This window comes from Verticillium nonalfalfae, assembly GCF_003724135.2.
Source record: "Verticillium nonalfalfae strain VnAa140/NRRL 66861 chromosome Unknown scaffold_93, whole genome shotgun sequence".
Lineage (NCBI taxonomy): Eukaryota > Fungi > Ascomycota > Sordariomycetes > Glomerellales > Plectosphaerellaceae > Verticillium > Verticillium nonalfalfae.
Genome location: NW_021167318.1, coordinates 68,133 through 85,935, shown reverse-complemented (window position 1 = coordinate 85,935; position 17,803 = coordinate 68,133). Strand labels below are relative to the sequence as shown.

Sequence of the window (17,803 nt, the reverse complement as noted above, 5' to 3'; positions counted from 1 at the left end):
CAGGGATTGCAGAAGTCAAGTGGGCAGAAACGCTGCGGATAGTCTTGCCTGCGTCCTGTTTCTTCTCCACAAAGTGTGGGCAGAAGTGGCCATTCTGCCAACACCTCCTGGCAAATCTCGGTCTTTTCGTCTGTAAACGGGATAACCGGCCGACTGCCCAGATCAAGTCTGCTGCCAACCTGGTTGTTGCTGCCGCGGACTTGACGGTGGTGGTTGGTCTACCCCTGACGATGGTCTTTTGCGTTGATACTTATCGCCGACATGTCTGTCATAATACTACCCTTATGGATGCTAACCTTCCCCTCGACACTCTTCCTGGAACAAACGGCTGCTGTCATAAAACCAGCCAACAAAAAGACATGTCGCCTCCCGAGCCTTCGGTTTCCTTCTTCACGGCTAAGACGGCGCTGGTCTTGGCTGGTGTCTGGCTAGTGTACAAGCTGCTTGAGGCCGCCTACAATGTCTCGCCTCTCCACCCCCTGAGCCACGTTCCGGGCCCTAAATTAGCGGCAGCCACTTACCTACCAGAATTCTACCATGACGTTGTACTATTCGGACGCTATACGAATCAGATTAGGCAGATGCACGAACAGTATGGTGAGTGGTTCTAGCGAGGACAGATGGAAGCCTTGAACATGGTCTGAAGACGGGATCAAAGCGCAAAGACGGCCAAGCTAACCACAATGTTGAGGCCCGATCGTTCGAATTAACCCCAATGAAGTGCACTGCAATGATGCCAACTTTGCCGACGATATCTACGCTGTAGCGGGGCGAAAGAGGGACAAGCCTGTCCATCAGATCAATGGCTCAGCGTATGTGCTGCCGTCTTCGTAAGGAGCATACGTTCGAGACACCGCGGCTGATCATTGCAGGCTCGGACAAGCTGGCTTCGGCACAGTTGATCACGATGTGCACCGTCTGCGCCGTATCCCCCTGGCCAAGTTCTTCAGTCGCAGCATGATCGCTCGACTGGAAGGTGACATACAGGCCCAAGTTCAGAAGCTTTGCGACAAGCTGCTCGCTCAGTCTGGCAAGAAGCACGGATTCGACATCACCATGGCGTACAGCTGCTTTACTGCCGATGCCATTTCGGGCTATTGCTTTGGTGACAGCTTCGGCTTCCTGGCCCAGGAAGGTTGGTACCCTAACTTCCGGGAGCCAACGGCGTCAATCCTGAAGCCTGTTTTCATGTTCCGCTTTTTCCCTTTTCTGAAAGGATTAGCTGTTACCGGAAAGTGGTAAGCACTTCCACACACCTGAATTGTACTGATTGTTTTGTATCATAAAGGTTAATGCGTGAGTTGCCTAGGTTCGTCAACTATCTGCCTGCCGACATTGCTCTCTTCATCCAGACGCTGCAAATTGACATTCCCAACCAAATCAAGAAGACAAAGGCCGAGATGGATGCTGGTATCATCCACGACCGCCCGACGGTCTTTGGCTCACTGCTCGAGTCTGACCTCCAGGCTCATGAGAAACAGCCGCAGCGGCTATCGGACGAGGCAACCGCCGTCGTCGGCGCCGGTACGGAAACCACGAGCTGGGCCTTGTCTATCATCACCTACCACCTCCTGACCAAGCCTGAACTCCTCGCCAGAATAACGGCTGAGCTCAACGCCAACATTGAGAACTCCAAAGAGCTTCCCTCATGGACCGTTCTCGAGAAGCTACCGTACCTGGGTGCCGTCCTTCAGGAGGGTCTCCGTCTCTCATACGGCGTGTCTGCCCGCACTGCTCGTATCGCTACAGAAGAAAACCTAGTCTATCGTGGTGAATTCAATAAGCGTCCTGTCGAATACGTTATACCCCAAGGATACGCTGTCGGCATGTCGGCCGCCATCACGCATCATGACGAGACAGTTTTCCCAGATTCAGAGTCTTTCTCCCCTGAGCGCTGGCTCGACGAGAATAACCAACGCAGAAAGGACGTTGAGCGCGGCATGCTGGCCTTTTCGAAGGGAAGCCGTGCCTGCTTGGGTATGAAGTGAGTATACTATATACCTTCTTCCCCTTGACGATGACTCCACGCTAATGACGTGCAGCTTGGCCCTTTGCGAGCTCAATCTTTCTCTTTCCGCCCTCGTACTGCGGGTTCTCCCCCACATGAAGCTGTACGAGACAACAGAGGTGGATATACTGTATGATCACGACATGTTTGTTCCATGCACAAAGGAGAGCAGCAAGGGTGTACGAGTCACAATTGATTGAAATGGACTGGTGCAAGATTCACATTGAAAGCAAGATTGACAGTTTGAGGGTCTGCGTTTACTTAGCTTTTTACATTTCCTTCAAGAACATTGTGAAATCACTTATTACTCTCATGACAATTGTCTCCGTGTTTGCTGACTTGACAGAGAAGAACGAGTAATCGAGTTTAACATGCCATGGTTGTGACCGCCCAGAGAGGTACCTGGCTCAGCATCTCTCCCCTATATTGTGATTCGCCCTCCCGCCCTCCCCCTTGGTTTTGGAAACCAAGTCTCAGCATGGTTTCCAATATCATGCTATTCTTTTGAAGGTTCTAAGCTGTGTTCATCAAAGTTGCGGCAGATGAACAAACGCTGTCGGCGTTAGAACAGAGTACGTCCGATCTTGTCGAGGGTCTCAACGCTGGGTTGTAGAATAGGAAAGGGAGTCTTCCGTAGCCTTCTCGTCATTTTTTATCATCTCAGCTCCCGTGCAAAAAGCAAGGGGCATCGTTGAACCTCTGATACGGTGCCACTGGTTATGGGTAAAACGTCCTGGATGTTGATGAGTATCTATGAAGTGCTCGTTACCTAATTTGTAAAGTAGCGCGTTGACTTGATGCATCCAATTGGTCAGAACAAGGTCAGAGCTGCATGCAATCATTTGGTTTTATAGAAGGGCTCCAAATTCTTTGTCTCGAGTCCTTTTAATCGGCTAAAAGAGATATTGAATGTGACAAAGCAGTTTTCAGTCGAGGGTGTCAAATCTCGCACATGAGATATACCTGTGCTCCATCCTTGAGTGGCTAGAATAGAACACCATTGCCATTCCCGCCAATCCCTAACGGACACCGGCCTTTGTTAATAATTTGTTCGTGATCAATGTCTTGATAATCATAGGGTTCAAGAAGACCTTGACGATTGTATACCCTGTTCCCAAATGCTCTGTTGACTCGCTACCAAGCTGTCTCATTATTTCGGATAGACTGACCAGAAAACTGTCAAAGATGCACAGCGTTATAGAACTTGCTCTTTGATGTGCACAGCAATAGCAAAGGCAAGGAGGCTCTTCCTGTTGAAGTCAGAGCCTCACTGTACACTAGCAGACGCCTTGGCCGTGAAGCTTGTTGGATTCTGTGTGGTGTGTTCCCAGTTCATGCTTTGTTTCTTATTTGTTGGCAGAAACAGCAATCTTGTCATGAGATACACACCCTACGTCTAGTCCCACTTGGTGTTATACGAGTTTACAATTTCTAGATATATAAGATATAGACAGTTACTGCCATAGGAAGACCAAAGCGAGAAGATTCACAAACGAATACAGCCCGCAACAAGCACCCTACCTGCAGACATACAGCCTTCGCAACTCGCGACCATACAACCTACAACGACATAAGTAAAAAAACAATCCCAATCCGACCGGCAAGACCATAAAGCCTTCCATATAAATTCATTTAGGAATCTAGAAACATGGAATCCTACGTTTCCCTTCCATACATGGTGGCCCCCGAACTCCTTCCGGAGCCACTACCCACCATCGAAGACATCGCTGCCTCGAAAGATATTCTGAAGGAAAGAGGCGGGCTTCGCGTCGTCCGGATCGGAAAACACTTCATCGTTAAATATGGGATGCAAGTGCATCTTCTAGAGGGCGAAAACATGCTGTACGTCAAGCACTTTATGCCTGCCTCTGTGCCCACTGTATACGCCATCTACTCCCACCAACCTGAGGGCAAGAAGTATCCCATCAATTATATTATCATGGAAAATATATCGGGCCAGCCTTTGTCATCTTGTTGGAGCTCTCTAGATCGAGAGGAGAAAGCCAGAATAGCTTGCGAGCTCCGAAAGCATATGAATCGACTGCGTCAAATCCCTTCGCCTGGTTACTTCGGGTCGATTGGAAGGCGTCCGTTTTCCAATGATGCAGCCTTTTGGACAATGTATCACATCGATAAATGTCCACCTATGGGTCCATTTGACACTGCCAAGCAGATGCTTCTTGCCATAGCCGAGGACGTTCGGAATTTGAGGCAAGACTTAGAAACTGGCCGTTTAATGCACGAATTCTATGAACGGGTCTTCCCAATAGTACTCGATAGTCAAACGTCCGTCTTTACTCATGGAGACTTGCAGAGAAAAAACATCATGATTGCCGACGATGGGGCCGTCGTTATCATCGATTGGGAAGTAGCAGGATGGTACCCAGTCTACTTCGAGTACTGTCTTGCGATGAGCGCAAGTTATTTTATGGATGATTGGCATTCTTGGGTTCCTCAGATATTGGACGAGTATCTCAACGAGTTCCCCTGGATGGAAATGCATTTCCGGACCCGCATCTTTTAAGAGGGTAGTTGCCGGAGCGTAGTTTAAGCAGAGTGAAGAGGGGTCCCGCACTAGATCCTCAGGCAATAGATAATAGGCATGGGAGCAGACACATCTGAATTTTGACCCTTCACAACCCTTATATACGCGCTCTCGTAGCCCCTAGCCCCTGACCCGTCTTGTGTTCGATGGCTCCGCAAAGCCTCCTGACAGTAGTTCAGAAATCAACGCGGTCGTTCACCAGGTCGACCGAGCCTGTCTACTGTTTTTTGGATCTTTGGCATGACAATTTGTTGAAATCATGGAACAGTTGGAAGCGCCCAATCTCAGATTTAAGCAGCACATGCGTCGCCGTGTTATTACCTCGTCTAGAGATTCTGCTAAAATCTTTCTTGGCTTAGTAACATCTCCTGACTCATGACTCACTCCTTTCTAGCCCACAACCCTTGTCCGAAGACTGCATCTGACCGCCGAATTCATAGTTTCCCATGATATTCTCGCAACAAGTCACTATGTGGACTGACCAGAGTTCTTCAAGTCTCTGTGCATGGTAGTTCGAGTGTGCCAGGTGCCCCTTGCAAAACACGCATGTCGCTCAGAGCTTGTAATGCTTCCCGGATCCATTCCTGGCATCGTCGCAATGGCTCTCTTGGATATAGTCGTTTGCTGACGTGATACTGCTTTCTTGGTGGTGGTATACTGGCGCAAATAACTTTGAGGCGAGAGTATTCATCGTCATCCACCCAACCAAGAAATGTCTTGTTTTTGTATACATGAGATGCTTCAGGTTGGGGGCTTGGCCTTGTTTGGTAAATCATCCCACTTTGGATGTTCCCCTTCACATGGAACAGTTGTCCTGATCCATCGTCTTCGCATGTTTCAACGAAAAGGGCATGATGGTCCTGGTCAAAACCAATGTACTCCACGAGGAAAACGGAATGAGCCATATTCTATCAGCAGTGAGCATGTTGCATCTTGAAGGGACGTAATAGAACTTACCAATTGGAGCTGAAGTGGGAGTAAATTGATGCCTGTTGGTAAGGAGTCTTGAAGGCGAATGGATAATCACGGATAGGTGAAAAGCTCCGGAGCTAGTTTTGATATGATTGATTAGAGTTATTGCGTATTGTTATTGAACTGTTGTTTGTGTCTTTCCGTCCTTTCGAATTTGATAGTTCCCTTGGTACCACTTGTTTATATATATTGGTCTTGATGTCTGTTAATCCGTAACAGAAGCAGCCTGATTGAATACATAGGATCCCATTAAGCCATTGGTAAGAGATTTGCAACCTCTGAAACCGATGGTCAAAGCCCTAGATTGCGTAACAAACCCCATTTGCCTGCATCAATTTTGAGAGCTGCAACAGGCGTTTCGTACATTCCTCGTAAGATGACGCAATTGAAGAAAATGCATAGCCTTAGGGACAGACTCACTGCTACTCAGTATTCAAAAGCTATCGTCAATATTATGGCTGTTTCTGAAATGTCAGGGAAGGCGGGAAGAGGGCGATGGTTGCGCCTCGTCCCTTTGTTCTGATACAACATTGGCACTGCACCCAAATTTCGAATTCCTTTATTCTGTAACCATTCCTTGAGGTCTTCCTTTTACCGACATAGCCTCTCGACTCCAACCCCAGTTCATGCAATGTCCGCTCCAGATTTCTCATCTAATATGAGACGTGACACAACGTCCTTGTTTCCTTCCAATCAGTGATTGTGAAACTCTACACGAGACCTGCCATGCTCTCTCCCTGGTTAGCGGTTCCACCTACCTGAGCATGCGGCTCACAATGGAAGCTGTGTACTTTCAGACTGAAGCTGCTTATGGCTCAGTCTTCGGGCAGCTCCTCTTCGCCCCTGTAGGAAGATTGTCCTACGGTCGATGTCAGTTACACAAGGCCCATTCCCTCTTTGACTGCAGTTCAGCTTTTTGTTGGTTTCATACGCATCTCGGGGGCGTGTCTCTCTTTCAAATCACTATTCAACACATGCACGGTGGGTGGACTTCGAACAGTGCAAAGCTGTCAGTGCTCGATTTGGAACAGAGTGAAGAGGTCTTCCACATGGGGTCCGCAGCGATTTAGGACATAGCTAGGCGGTCGGAATACATCTGAATTCTTGCCCTCCCCAGTCCTGATACACAGGTTCTCGTGATCCTTGGCCGCTAATTGCCCCCCCCCCCCCCTTTTCCGTGGCTCCGCAGGGCCATCCGACAATAGCTGCCTCTGGACTCAAGAGGGGCCAGGCCGCGGTGGAGTGGGCATTACAGAGGAGAGGTAGGGAATCTCGACTGGAATTCCAGAATCAGGAGTCCCTCATGAGACGATGACTTTTGGCTCCAATTCTGGTTTGAAAGGTTCTTGAAATCTTCAAAGTTCCTGTTCACGCCTGCTCCGAAACTTCGAAGCCAGGATGTATCAACAATACTTGCGGTCCGGATAGGGCGTTGGAATTTGGCCAGCTTCCAGATCCATGACGTAATCCCTCCAGCTTCGTGGCTGCAGGTCAGGGTAGAGTTCCCTTGCGTCGAGATAGCCCAGATACTTGGCGTTCTCGGGGGTATTGTCGCCTCGGACGGCGAGAGAATAGAAGTATTGTGCCATCCCTGTCTCCATGGTGAGGACTCCTGGATTCTTCTCGATGGTTTCCAGCAAGCTTGCCTCGGGCACCTTGACGCACATGAAGTGTCAGCAAGTTGCCTCAGCCCCGGTATCATGATGGCGACCTCCATGGAATAACTGAGAGACGATGGGAATGACAATCAATACTTGCATATTTCTTCTCGGCGGAGACTCCGGAGATGGCTTCGGCCTCGCTCCAGGCTTCAGTTGTTGTCTTGACTTCTCCGTAGACAAACACAAGATGGTTGAGGGTCCTTTCGTCAGCAATAATCCTGGCGACAAAAGGTGCGATGTCGCGCTTATCCGTCAGCGCGATCCTCACGTTTCCTTCATCAACGATGGGCATGGGCTGCACAAAGGCCTTTGGATCAGCTGGCTGGGTTAGCGGGCGCGGGATGGTCATCTGATACCACCAGCCGACATCAACGGCAGTGTAAGGAAGGTAGAGTTTCTTGATATGATTCAAAATTTCTTCCTTCTGTAAATTTGGCGAATCAGCACAAGACACAGAAACTTCCCCGTGTTGCATATGTGCCAAATGCGACTTACCTTTTCCCTCATGAACGTGACGCCGCCGGGCGGGCACACAGGAGCGAAGAAGCTCGTCACAAATCTTCCTACACTGGCTTGCTTAGCCGCTGACGCGAGGTTGAGCTCCTGCGGCATCTGCTGGAGCGTCATGCCGGAGACGACGACATCGGTGCCAGCCAGCACTTTGGCGACATGGTCGATTGGACCATCAAGGTCCACAGCGCGCACAGCGGCACCGAGCTCTTTAAGGGCCGTAAGTTCCGGTTTGTTAAGAGATGCCGCTCGGGCCAGAAGAATGACCTCCTGCAGATATTGATCAGTTGTAGGTTCACTGCCGACTGCTGTGAAGTGGGGACATAGGGTCGTACGAATTGATCTTGGTCAGACAGGAGAACGCGAGCAATAGACCCCCCCGTGGCGCCGGTGGCTCCGACGATGGCAACTGTGAGTTTGCGAGACATGGTTCTTTAATCCGAAGGTAGGAAAATCTGCACCACGCTGCACAAAAAGGTAGTATGTGTTCGAGCAGTGCACCAAAGCACAGCATTTGGGGCTTGGCCGCACTCTTATACGCCAGAATCGTCACTAGTTACTGGTTCCAGCCATGACGAAGAATCTGTCCAGCTATGTTGACGGGTCCAAGTGATTCCCCGAGATGGCCTGTGGCTTACAGATAATGACATGCAGCGGTGACACTGAAAAGGCGATTCGAAGCGGACGAAGGTCGGCCTCCTGGGAGGAAGAGCGGACAGGGGCGGAAGAGCGTGAGCAGTTCTAGTCTTGGCGGGCGGATCAGGTGCTCTTTTGGGGTCCAAAAAGCGGACTGGAGCGGATTGTTGAATCAAACATGAGCGGGTTGCACTAAACCAGAGCGGAGTTTGCATGAGATCATCTCGGCTCCATTCGCTTCTGTGGCCTCGCCAGCCTTCTCAACTTGACCGCAAACCTACTATCCACTTTTGAGGGACAGTCAATCGAGGGGGGACAGCTCACACACGCCGTGCCGATGAGCTCAGGCAGGGCGACGCTGGCTTGTCGGGCATGCCGGTACGTGCTCGGGCCAGGTCAGTCACTATCTGGTGCTGTTGTTGACATGTATCAGGCGACTGAAACGAAAATGCAGCCGAGAAATTCCAGCATGCTTATTGGTAACTATGCTCTCCGATGCCTCTTTTCTTGGCGTTTCCATACTGATCTCTCATATTTCAGTGCGAGCGACTCAACAAGGCTTGTCATTACCAAGCTCCGGGTCAGCCGCCCAGAGACGACGATGCCTTTGACGGCAGCAGCGGAGGCTTTCCCTCCTTTCAGCTTGCCACTGCAGTCATCAGGACTCCCCAAGAATTTCCATCGAGCTTTTTTCTCGACCCGGCGTTTTTCCAGTCTCTCTCATCAACAGCTTTTGTCTGTTCTGCTTGGCCGCGCGAAAGCCAACTCAGGTCTAGCCTCGGGTCGGACATTGACGCGATCTGCCAGCACTACTTCTCTACAATACACAAATGGCTGCCGGTTCTCAGCAAGAAGCGACTCCTACACTTGCTCCATAATCCGGCCGCACAAGACGAGGAGAGCCAGTCTCTCCTGTTAGTCTGCATGAAGCTTGCATCCAATTTCGACCACGACGATGGCGTTGTACGAAACCCGGCCGTGTACCAGCTGGCCAAGGCGTGCTGCACGTCCATGGAACGAGACCGCTTCATCTCACTTCGTCTTGTCCAGTGTCTGACCCTCATCGCCGTATACGAGCTGGGCCATGCTATTTTCCCCGAAGCGTACGTCACCATCGGCCACGCCTCGAGGTTGGGTGGCATGATCGGACTTCACAACAAGACCTTGGCACAGCAGTTATTCGTCACAGCAGACACTTGGACCTGCGGCGAAGAACAGCGCCGAACCTGGTGGGCGATATTTCTGTTGGACAAGTAGGTTGCTTCCAGGAGCCCGGTATGGAACATCGGGTCCCTCCCCTGTTGGCGGCGCGTTCACTGACTCAATGCACAGGTATGTCAATATCGGTACGCGATACCTCCCTCCGTCTGTCCTCGAGCCTTGCCTGGACGCCCTCCTCCCTGTCAACGATCGGGACTGGAACGAGGGCCGTATCAGCGCCAGCGAGTCTCTCCTCACAACATCGTTCCACTCGACTGCCAATCTGGGCAGCTTCGCGCGCACATGCCAGGCCGCGCACATCCTGAACAAGGTCCTCAAGCACCGCGACCACCGCACACATTCGGGCCAGGACACCGAGACGGTGCTGCACGAAGCGCTGGCCCTGCACGGTGCACTCGTTGCGCTGGAGGAGAGTCTCGCCCCGCACTGCGTTTTCTTCGGTGATTCGCACAATGACGAGAGCGCCGGGACGGTAGACTCGCCTTCGACGCATCCGGGACCCGAGGTCGTCGTTACGGCCACGTCACCGGGGATGGAGAACGCCCTTGCTCTGTCTCTCAGCGCTTCGGCGCGCATGATGCTGTACAAGATTTATGGCCCTAATGAGCCCAAGGCGGGATATGGAGGCGGACGCACAGCTCTCGAGACGCAGATGCAACGCCTTTCGTTAGCTGGAACTCGGGACCTCGTCTTGCGGCTAGGCTCGGGATTAGCTGGCGGTGTCACCTGTGGGGGAGCCACGAGTCCGATGCTGTCATCTCTGTCATACCATGTTGCTAAAGAGTGCGCATGGCTCATCAAGGAAGATTACGACACGACGATGTATCAAGCGTTGCGGAAGCTGGTTGACAGTTTGCGTCAGCTTGCCACGGAGTGGCAAGTGGCTCGTAAGTCTCCAGCACAATAGGGCGTGAACCACATATCGTCGAGGCACTAACAAACGTTGCAGAAGAGTACCTCGCCCTTTTAGAGAAGGGTGAGATTCTTGGTCTGATCCCAGATGAATGAGAAGCAAAGATACATTCCAACAAAGGTTGTTCAAAATGGAAATGTCGTAAGAGCTCCACGAACATTTGGTGAGGCTTGCTTGGGCTGCCCAAGTCCACGGTCAGATGTGATATCTCTCCCGCGCGACTGAATTCTCTTCAACGCGAAACAAGGCCTCACTGTCAAGCATCTCCTGAGCTTCGTCGAGTTATTACCAAGGCCGGCCTTCACCAGAATATCGGTCATTCCCCCACCAATTGTCCATGAACACGGAGACAAACAAGACCCTGTGAAGCAGAGAGGCACAAACACCATCACCACGACAATGACTACGCGACTCAAATTGCAAAAAAGTGTCCTCATTTTTATCCAGATATTAAAAACCCCCATGAACGCCATGTATCGTATTTCCTCATCATACAGCCAAGTTTCCATCCAGCCTTGCATGCTTCTACTGCACCAGCCAGCCGTCCCTCAGATCCTGCCCCCAATCTTCATCTTGAGGAAATCGACAAACCTCTTGGCCTGCCACGTGCTCGAGTCGTCGATGCCGCGATAGTACTCGTGCAAGCCCATGCCGCGCTCGGCGTAGCGCAGGGCCTTGGCGTAGTCGCCGACCTCGGACCAGACGCGCGACACGATGCCGTAGAGGTCGCCGCGCTGCGAGTCGAGGGCCTCGTCGTCGATCATGTCCTCCATCTCGCTGACGAGCTCGTTGACGAGGGCCGGCGTGCGCACTTCGGGCATGGCGAGCTCCTCCATGATGCGGTCGAGCTGGCGCCGGTGCATGTCGGAGAGGTACATCTCGCCCTCGTCGGTGCAGATGGGGCACTTGCACTCGAAGCCCCAGGACGAGATGATCATGTCGCGGCGGTCGTCGGAGAGGAGGTGCATGGGCGCGTCTTTATCGTGTCAGCTGTCTGAGGAGGGCAGAGAAGGGCAGGGCAGGGCAGGGTAAAGCTGGGCTGGTCTTACAGCTGATGGTGATCTCCTCGCCGGCCTCGATGTCATGGTAGGCAATGATCTCCATCTGGAGCTTCGTCTGCGACCAGCGGGTCACGGCACTGCAGAAAGTCAGTCTCACGCCCCCCCAACAGCAGACAAATCGCAACCGAGAGACGACTTACTTTGGCTTGCACGCATGGTTGATTCTCTGCAAAACCGAAAAGTCAGCACGTCTACCCCTCCCTCGACGCCGTCACGCACTGAGGCTTAAACGCACCGAAATGTCCTTGAACAGCGCAAAGTGCGCCACGCCCTGAAACTTGACCTCAAACGAGTTGGTCCGCACAATGTCGTCGATGGGGTGCCCGCCGGCGTTGCGCGCGAGGTCCAGAATCTCGAGCTGCTCCGCCTTGGCGAGCTGCAAGAACGCCCGCTCCTGCGCGGCCTGCGCCTCGCCCTTGTCCATCTCCTTGGGCCGCTCGACCATCTTGAGCATGACGGGGCCCTCGCGCGCGAGCACGTCGCCCTTTTTGATGGGCTCCTGGGCCACGAGGCCGAGGCCCTTGGCGCCGACGTCGACGAGAGCGTACCGCGGCTTGTTGCTGCCGCTGAGGCTGCTGAGGGGCGCGTCGCGCGAGGGAAAACGCAGCCAGCGCGGGTCGCGGTCCTCGAGGGAGCGGTGCGCCTCGGCGGCGACCTTGGCGCTCGTAAAGGCCACGAGGCCGCCGGTGCCCTGGAAGTCGTCCTTGGTGAAGGCGCAGTAGAGGGACGCGTAGCGGTCGTGCAGCGACGAGGACGCGCAGTGTGGCGGGTGCGTCCAGGGGTTGCGGACGGCGAGGGCCGCGGCGCGCGAGAGGTGGTCGATCGGCGCGCGGCAGGTCCAGTCGCGGGGGTTCGGGACGAGGGGCCCCGCAGGGTTGGCATCGCAGCGACGAGGTAGGCTGTCTGTGACGGTTGTGTTGGCGTGGGTGTGGGCGTCAACGCCGACGGCTGAGGCGGCGAGGAGGGCCAGGACGGCCTGGGCTTTTTTCGTCATGGAGGGCGACATAGCGAGAGGTGGTCTCAGTCTCTCGTTCGGGAGCAGGCGAGAGGTCAATTGGTCACAAGCTTCGTCTGGCAGTGCTGGAACCGTCTAGGACAGAGTGGATAGCAAAACAGAGAGCGAAGGGAGAGGCGAGGGGGGAGGGGGGACAGATCACCACAGCCATCGCGAGCTCCGGCGCGCGCTTCTTGTAGGAACACGAACAGCTAGGTCATGACACGTTTCTCCAGTTCTCCAAAAAAAAACGCCAGACCCCGACCGAGGGGTCGACCCAAAGCTCGCGTGTCGGCAGCAGCGGCGTAACCATCCGAGCCGCGGATCTGTGGTTGCGCGCCGCTTCGAGCCAGGTCCGGGGGGTCGTCGCGGGGTCGTCGTGAAGTGGGCTTTCGGAGGCTCAACTACCGAATTTGCCCAGTTTGGCAGCCCTGGGCAGATTTCCGAGACGACCGAACCTCGAGACGCGTCCGCGTGACTGCGCCGGGGACCCGATGGCCCCTTCATGCGCAGCCCTGTCATCGACAAATGAATGTCCATCGTGTCCTGTTGTTGGTTCGCCTCTTTCAGCACGTACATGGCAGTGAGATTCCAGAAAGATGACTGATCGTGTGCAGCACTCGAATCGTGCATTTCCATTGCTTGCGCCCCAAGTCTATGCTGATTCGTTAGCCCCTCCCCAACGGTGTATATGTATGTATATGTAGCCAATTGATCCATGTTGTCCAAACTCCAAGTGCTGCTGAGAGGTTCACGGGGTATTCGCACGCTCGCCACGCCATGCTGTGCATCAAGCCTCGTCAGCCTTTTTCTTCCAAATTTTCCAAAGACAAAACTCCTTCCCAATCCCACTAATGCGACAGCTTCCACGAGCCGGCTCATGGGCTTCGCCAGGCCAAGAATACCCTAATGAATGGACTCTCCGGTACGCCGAGGCAGCCCACGTCTCTCTTCTCAGATACGCCCCTTCTCGAGGACTTCGCGTTCCACCTCGACCTGCCCCGTTTCGGCCGTGTAGCGCCTCTCCAAGATCCACCGCGACTCGCCTCGATCCTCCTCTTTGATATAGGAGATGCTGTCGGCCGAGCTCTTGTGCTTGTGGCCCAGTCCTGGTCTACGCGATGACGACGCATTCGACGGCGGCGAAGAGAGATTCGGGTGCGACAAGTCGGGGCTCTGGAACTCAGGACTCGCCGTGTTGCTGAACGTAGAGGACTCGCCATCCTGTTCAATGGATGGCAGCACCGGCTCGTGGAACGACAGGTACGATGGCGCATTGTTCGACGCCGAGAAGCTGAGCGGGCTCGTGGGGATCATGGACGGGAGCGGCGGGGGCGGCGAGCTCATCATGGGGATCGACATGGTCAGTGTGGGCGAGCCAGACGCACTGCCGGCTTCGGACGAGTCCACGTCGCGACTGCGCATGGAGAAGGATGAGTTCTTGCGCCCGTGTCCGTAATGGCTGAGAAAACTGTTTGGCGGTATCGACCCCCACGGCGAGCTCGCACCGTCTCCGCGCTCCGACATTGGTGATCCCTCGCGGCTCGAGTTGAGACTGATCTGCGACCCACCCCACGCCCTGGATCGCAGTCGCAACAGCGCCGACAGGTTCATGTTGTCGTCGCCGTCGGCCATCATGGCCAGTTGAGCCAGGCCAGGACTCGCAAGACTGGATGGGCCGGAGCCCAGGGGCGGCACGGCAAGGCTCATGATCGAGTTGCGGTTAGAGTACTCTGAACGTTCCGTAATCGGTGTCAGATTGGGCTCGCGGGACACAACACGTCCCGACTTGGACCTGTTGACGCCTGAGGGTCCAAAGAAGCCCCCGTTGGAGTATTCAAACGTCTTTTCGTCGGAATTATCCCGGCTGTGACGTTGGGGGCCTGGGGCAGAGTAAAAGCCAAACTCGGATCCGTACCAGCCGTCGCCGTCATTGGCGAGTGCATCTGCGTTGGCCTCGGCAATGATAGCGTCGTCGTCAAAATCATACCCGTCCATGTCCTGTGCATAATCGTCTTCGTAATCGTCGAACGAGACTGTGTCCAGGTGAGAGTCGTCCGTGAAATCTTGGGAGAGCTCTGGACCGGCCGACATGATCTCGCTTGGCGGAGGGGATGAGTCCCTCCGGAACTTGCCGTTCGCCGCCGCTTCATTTGCCGCAGCGGCCAGAGCTGCTTGGTAGACGGCCATCTTGTCTTGCTCGGGGCCAGGGATCGTCCGTGCCGAGGCTCTGTCGGACGGCAGCCCCTCGCCCTCGTGGCTGGCACCAGACAAGTGCCGCACGCCGACGCTCAGAGACGTATGCGCCGTGGACGGGTCCGCTCCGGAAAGTGCCGAGAGTCGGGAGGTGCTGTCCGAGACGCGTTTGCTCTGCTCCTCCGCCGCCGCTGCCTCGACTGCCGCGTGTGAGGCCTGTCGGGATGCCTGAGCGGCGGCAAATGCGCCTGGGATCGGACGTCCGTACTTATCCGTGTCGATCATATCAAAGATGGATTCATCAAACGTCGAGCCATCGCCTTCGCCCGCAAATTCCATCTCATCCAGCAGCCCACCATCGAAGTACAGATCATCCTTTCTTGCTGGTGGACCTGCCAGTGTTGGCTCATCGGCTGTCGCAGTGTGCTCCGGAACGGTGGTCTGCTCCACTGCCATGGAGTCGGTGTGGTCGGCCAGATTGAGACCTCGGATTCCAAGGCCGGCCACATCGTGGTCGCCATCCAATGGCAGAGACGATTCGGCGGGAAGTTCTGGGGATACGGTGGCTGGCAGCCCGGGCGTACTCGACATGGCGAATCCAATGACCTTGCCATCTGCATCCCGCGGGGTGACAAGTAACCCCGCGCTTCGAGGGGTGGCAAGCTCGGAAGTCGGATTGGAGCGTTGGAAAACAAAGCCGGCGAAATTCTCTTGGTCATCGTCAGGGTCCTTTGCGGTATCGGCCTCGGCGACAGGCAGGGCCTCTGCTGGTAGCTTGCTGCTTAGGAGGTTCTCGTAGGGAAAGGGCTCCTCATCCTCGTCGTAGTCATCGTCGGTCACGGGAACAGGCTCTTCTTCGACATCGTATTCGTCCGACTTGATGGGAATGCGCTCTTCGAAGCCATCATCGTAATCGTCGTGAGACATGGGGATGGGTTCTTCGAACCCGTCATCATAGCCATAGTCATCGTCAGCCATTGGGATCGGCTCCTCAAGACCATCGTCTTCCATCATGGCATCATAGTCGAAGCCATCCTCGTCGAAGTCATCAAATCTCGAGTCGCGGATCGTATCAGACTCGGGCTCGTTCGTCTTCTTTTCCAATTCGCGCTGTCGATGCCTCTCCTCCAGCAGCTTTTCCTGCTTGGCTGCACCAACCATATCAAAGCTGAACCTGGAGGATGTGCTCTTCATATGGCGGGGTACAGAAGATAGAACATCTTTGCCAGAAAGTGCACCAATGGATGCATTGCGGGATCGATTGGTTCTCGTGGACGGAGCTGAAGCTCTCAGTACGGCCACAGCCTCGTTCGGGGCTACCCTGGAAGCTGATGAGGTGGAGCGAACAGAGGGAGGAATGTTCTCCTCTGGCACGCTTGGTGGCTCAGGCAGGGGCTTCCTGTCGAGGTTGGAGCTGCTCCTTGTCTTATTCGAGGCGATGCTGCCGGCGTCGGGAAGCAGTTGTGAAGCGGTTCCAAACGACCCGGACTGACCGGAGTCGGAAGCATTACTTTTGTGCCTGCCCTGGGTCAAGAGGTCACGCGAGCCGTCTCTCGACGACGTTTTGAAGAGACCTGCCTGGTCCTCTCCATCGATCTGATCGGGCAAGGGCGAAGGCACGGGTCTGCGCGTCGAGCGGGGCGCGCTGAAGTCGTGAACACGCGTACCTCTGATGCGGGGGTCATAGGAAGGCTGACGGAAGTTCTCGTTCAGAGGAAGAGGCGTGACTTCGGGCGCGTTGTGGTTCGTCTTGCTCCGACGCATCAATAGGGTCGACATGGGGTTTTTGAGGAACGGCAAGGCTCTCCTGCCCTTGGATACCTCGATATCGTTGTTGGGGGCAGCCACGGGGCTCGGCTCGGTGGCGAGCCTTGGGGCGGGCGGGCGTCGACCGGAGATGGCTTGATTCTGGGGTTGTGTCTGTAACGCCGGAAGTCCTGGGCGAGATTCTTGTGCGGTTCCGGGAGGGACAGGTACAGCACTTGGTGATGTCGGCGCGAGTGTGTGCGAGTACACGTTGAGGGTGTCTGGCTTCCTCGTGGTCTGCGGTTGTAGTGCTTGTTGCTGCTGTTGCTGTTGCTGGTGTTGGTGTTGTTGTTCCTGCAGCAGCTGCTGCTGTTGTTCGCGGCGATATTTTTGCAACGCTACGCCGCCCATAAAGCCAGACTCGTCATTGAAGGGGGACTTGACCGATTGGCGGGACAGGGACACCTTTGGATCGGGGGCTGGAATGTAGTCGAGCTGGGATTCGGCTTCGGACGAGGTGACGCGGGTGATGGGGGGCAGTGTGGGGGGCAGAACAGGCGACGAGACGGCGACAGACGGGGAGCGGGCGTCATTTGAGGGCACATCTTGCTGGAGGAAGGGAGGTTGCGCGTTGGAGGGGGAGTGCTCCCAGGGAGAAGGGGCCGCCGCCTGGTCAGGGTTGGGAGACGAGGGGTTCGAGGGGCCGCGTCGGTGGAAGCGAAGATGGGACAACATGGCTTGTCGAGGGAAGCCCCGAAGGCGTCGCTCAGTCGATCGATCGGACCGTCAGTCAGGCGCTCGGGAATGTGACTCGCAGTTGCAGAGCAGGACGACGAGAGGTTGTCGTCGGCAGAGGTCGTCAGTCGCCGCTGGCGCTGTCGTATGCTATGTACGCGGCCGCGATGGTGTCATGTCCTCGCAGTCGCAGGCACACGCATTTCTCGGGACGACGCGGTCGGCGGGTGATTGTGGCGCGGCGAGGCGAGGTGCGGTGGAGGGGCTCCGCATGGATGGGCGAGCGGTGGGGGTGAAGACGATGGCGAGGTCGCCGTAGTCGGGTATTGAGTGTCAGGAGCCCGGAGCCAGGAACCAGGAGTCTTGAGTCGTGTTTGTCAGGCGAGGGAGAAACGTGTGATAGTATGACGGAGGGAGGATGGTGTAGCAATTTTGAAGGACCATCCTCACCTCACCTTGCCTACCTACCTACTTACCTCACCTACCTACCTAGGGTACCCTACCTTGAACCTCAGGGAGGCACTGGCACTGGTGCCGATTGCAGGTGCATGCTCCACGGGGTCCTCCTGCCTCTGCTCCAATGCGACGCTGTAGCATGCGTCCAA

The 17,803-nt window shown here is 54.8% G+C and overlaps 6 protein-coding genes across 6 annotated transcripts; 3 read left to right on the top strand and 3 right to left on the bottom strand.

Moving 5' to 3' along the window:
• Positions 1-359: 359 nt before the first annotated feature.
• Positions 360-2,208, top strand: D7B24_009416 (uncharacterized protein; the record flags this gene model as incomplete). The annotated part of the gene is made up of 5 exons (XM_028643491.1): positions 360-597; positions 692-812; positions 873-1,238; positions 1,310-1,984; positions 2,043-2,208. 5 exons carry the CDS (start codon positions 360-362, stop codon positions 2,206-2,208), a joined length of 1,566 nt encoding a protein of 521 aa, XP_028492958.1.
• A 1,448-nt stretch (positions 2,209-3,656) lies between these two features.
• On the top strand, positions 3,657-4,532 carry D7B24_009415 (uncharacterized protein; the record flags this gene model as incomplete). Its single annotated transcript, XM_028643490.1, has 1 exon — positions 3,657-4,532. The coding sequence occupies one exon, from the start codon at positions 3,657-3,659 to the stop codon at positions 4,530-4,532; it is 876 nt and encodes a 291-aa protein (XP_028492957.1).
• Positions 4,533-6,928: 2,396 nt separating this feature from the next.
• D7B24_009414 (uncharacterized protein) lies at positions 6,929-8,124 on the bottom strand (the record flags this gene model as incomplete). Its single annotated transcript, XM_028643489.1, has 4 exons — positions 6,929-7,180; positions 7,251-7,610; positions 7,682-7,966; positions 8,032-8,124. 4 exons carry the CDS (start codon positions 8,122-8,124, stop codon positions 6,929-6,931), a joined length of 990 nt encoding a protein of 329 aa, XP_028492956.1.
• A 1,132-nt stretch (positions 8,125-9,256) lies between these two features.
• Positions 9,257-10,561, top strand: D7B24_009413 (uncharacterized protein; the record flags this gene model as incomplete). The annotated part of the gene is made up of 3 exons (XM_028643488.1): positions 9,257-9,561; positions 9,665-10,440; positions 10,503-10,561. The coding sequence occupies 3 exons, from the start codon at positions 9,257-9,259 to the stop codon at positions 10,559-10,561; spliced, it is 1,140 nt and encodes a 379-aa protein (XP_028492955.1).
• A 453-nt stretch (positions 10,562-11,014) lies between these two features.
• On the bottom strand, positions 11,015-12,533 carry D7B24_009412 (uncharacterized protein; the record flags this gene model as incomplete). Its single annotated transcript, XM_028643487.1, has 4 exons — positions 11,015-11,442; positions 11,516-11,604; positions 11,668-11,693; positions 11,763-12,533. 4 exons carry the CDS (start codon positions 12,531-12,533, stop codon positions 11,015-11,017), a joined length of 1,314 nt encoding a protein of 437 aa, XP_028492954.1.
• A 942-nt stretch (positions 12,534-13,475) lies between these two features.
• Positions 13,476-17,198, bottom strand: D7B24_009411 (uncharacterized protein; the record flags this gene model as incomplete). Its single annotated transcript, XM_028643486.1, has 1 exon — positions 13,476-17,198. One exon carries the CDS (start codon positions 17,196-17,198, stop codon positions 13,476-13,478), a length of 3,723 nt encoding a protein of 1,240 aa, XP_028492953.1.
• Positions 17,199-17,803: the final 605 nt, after the last annotated feature.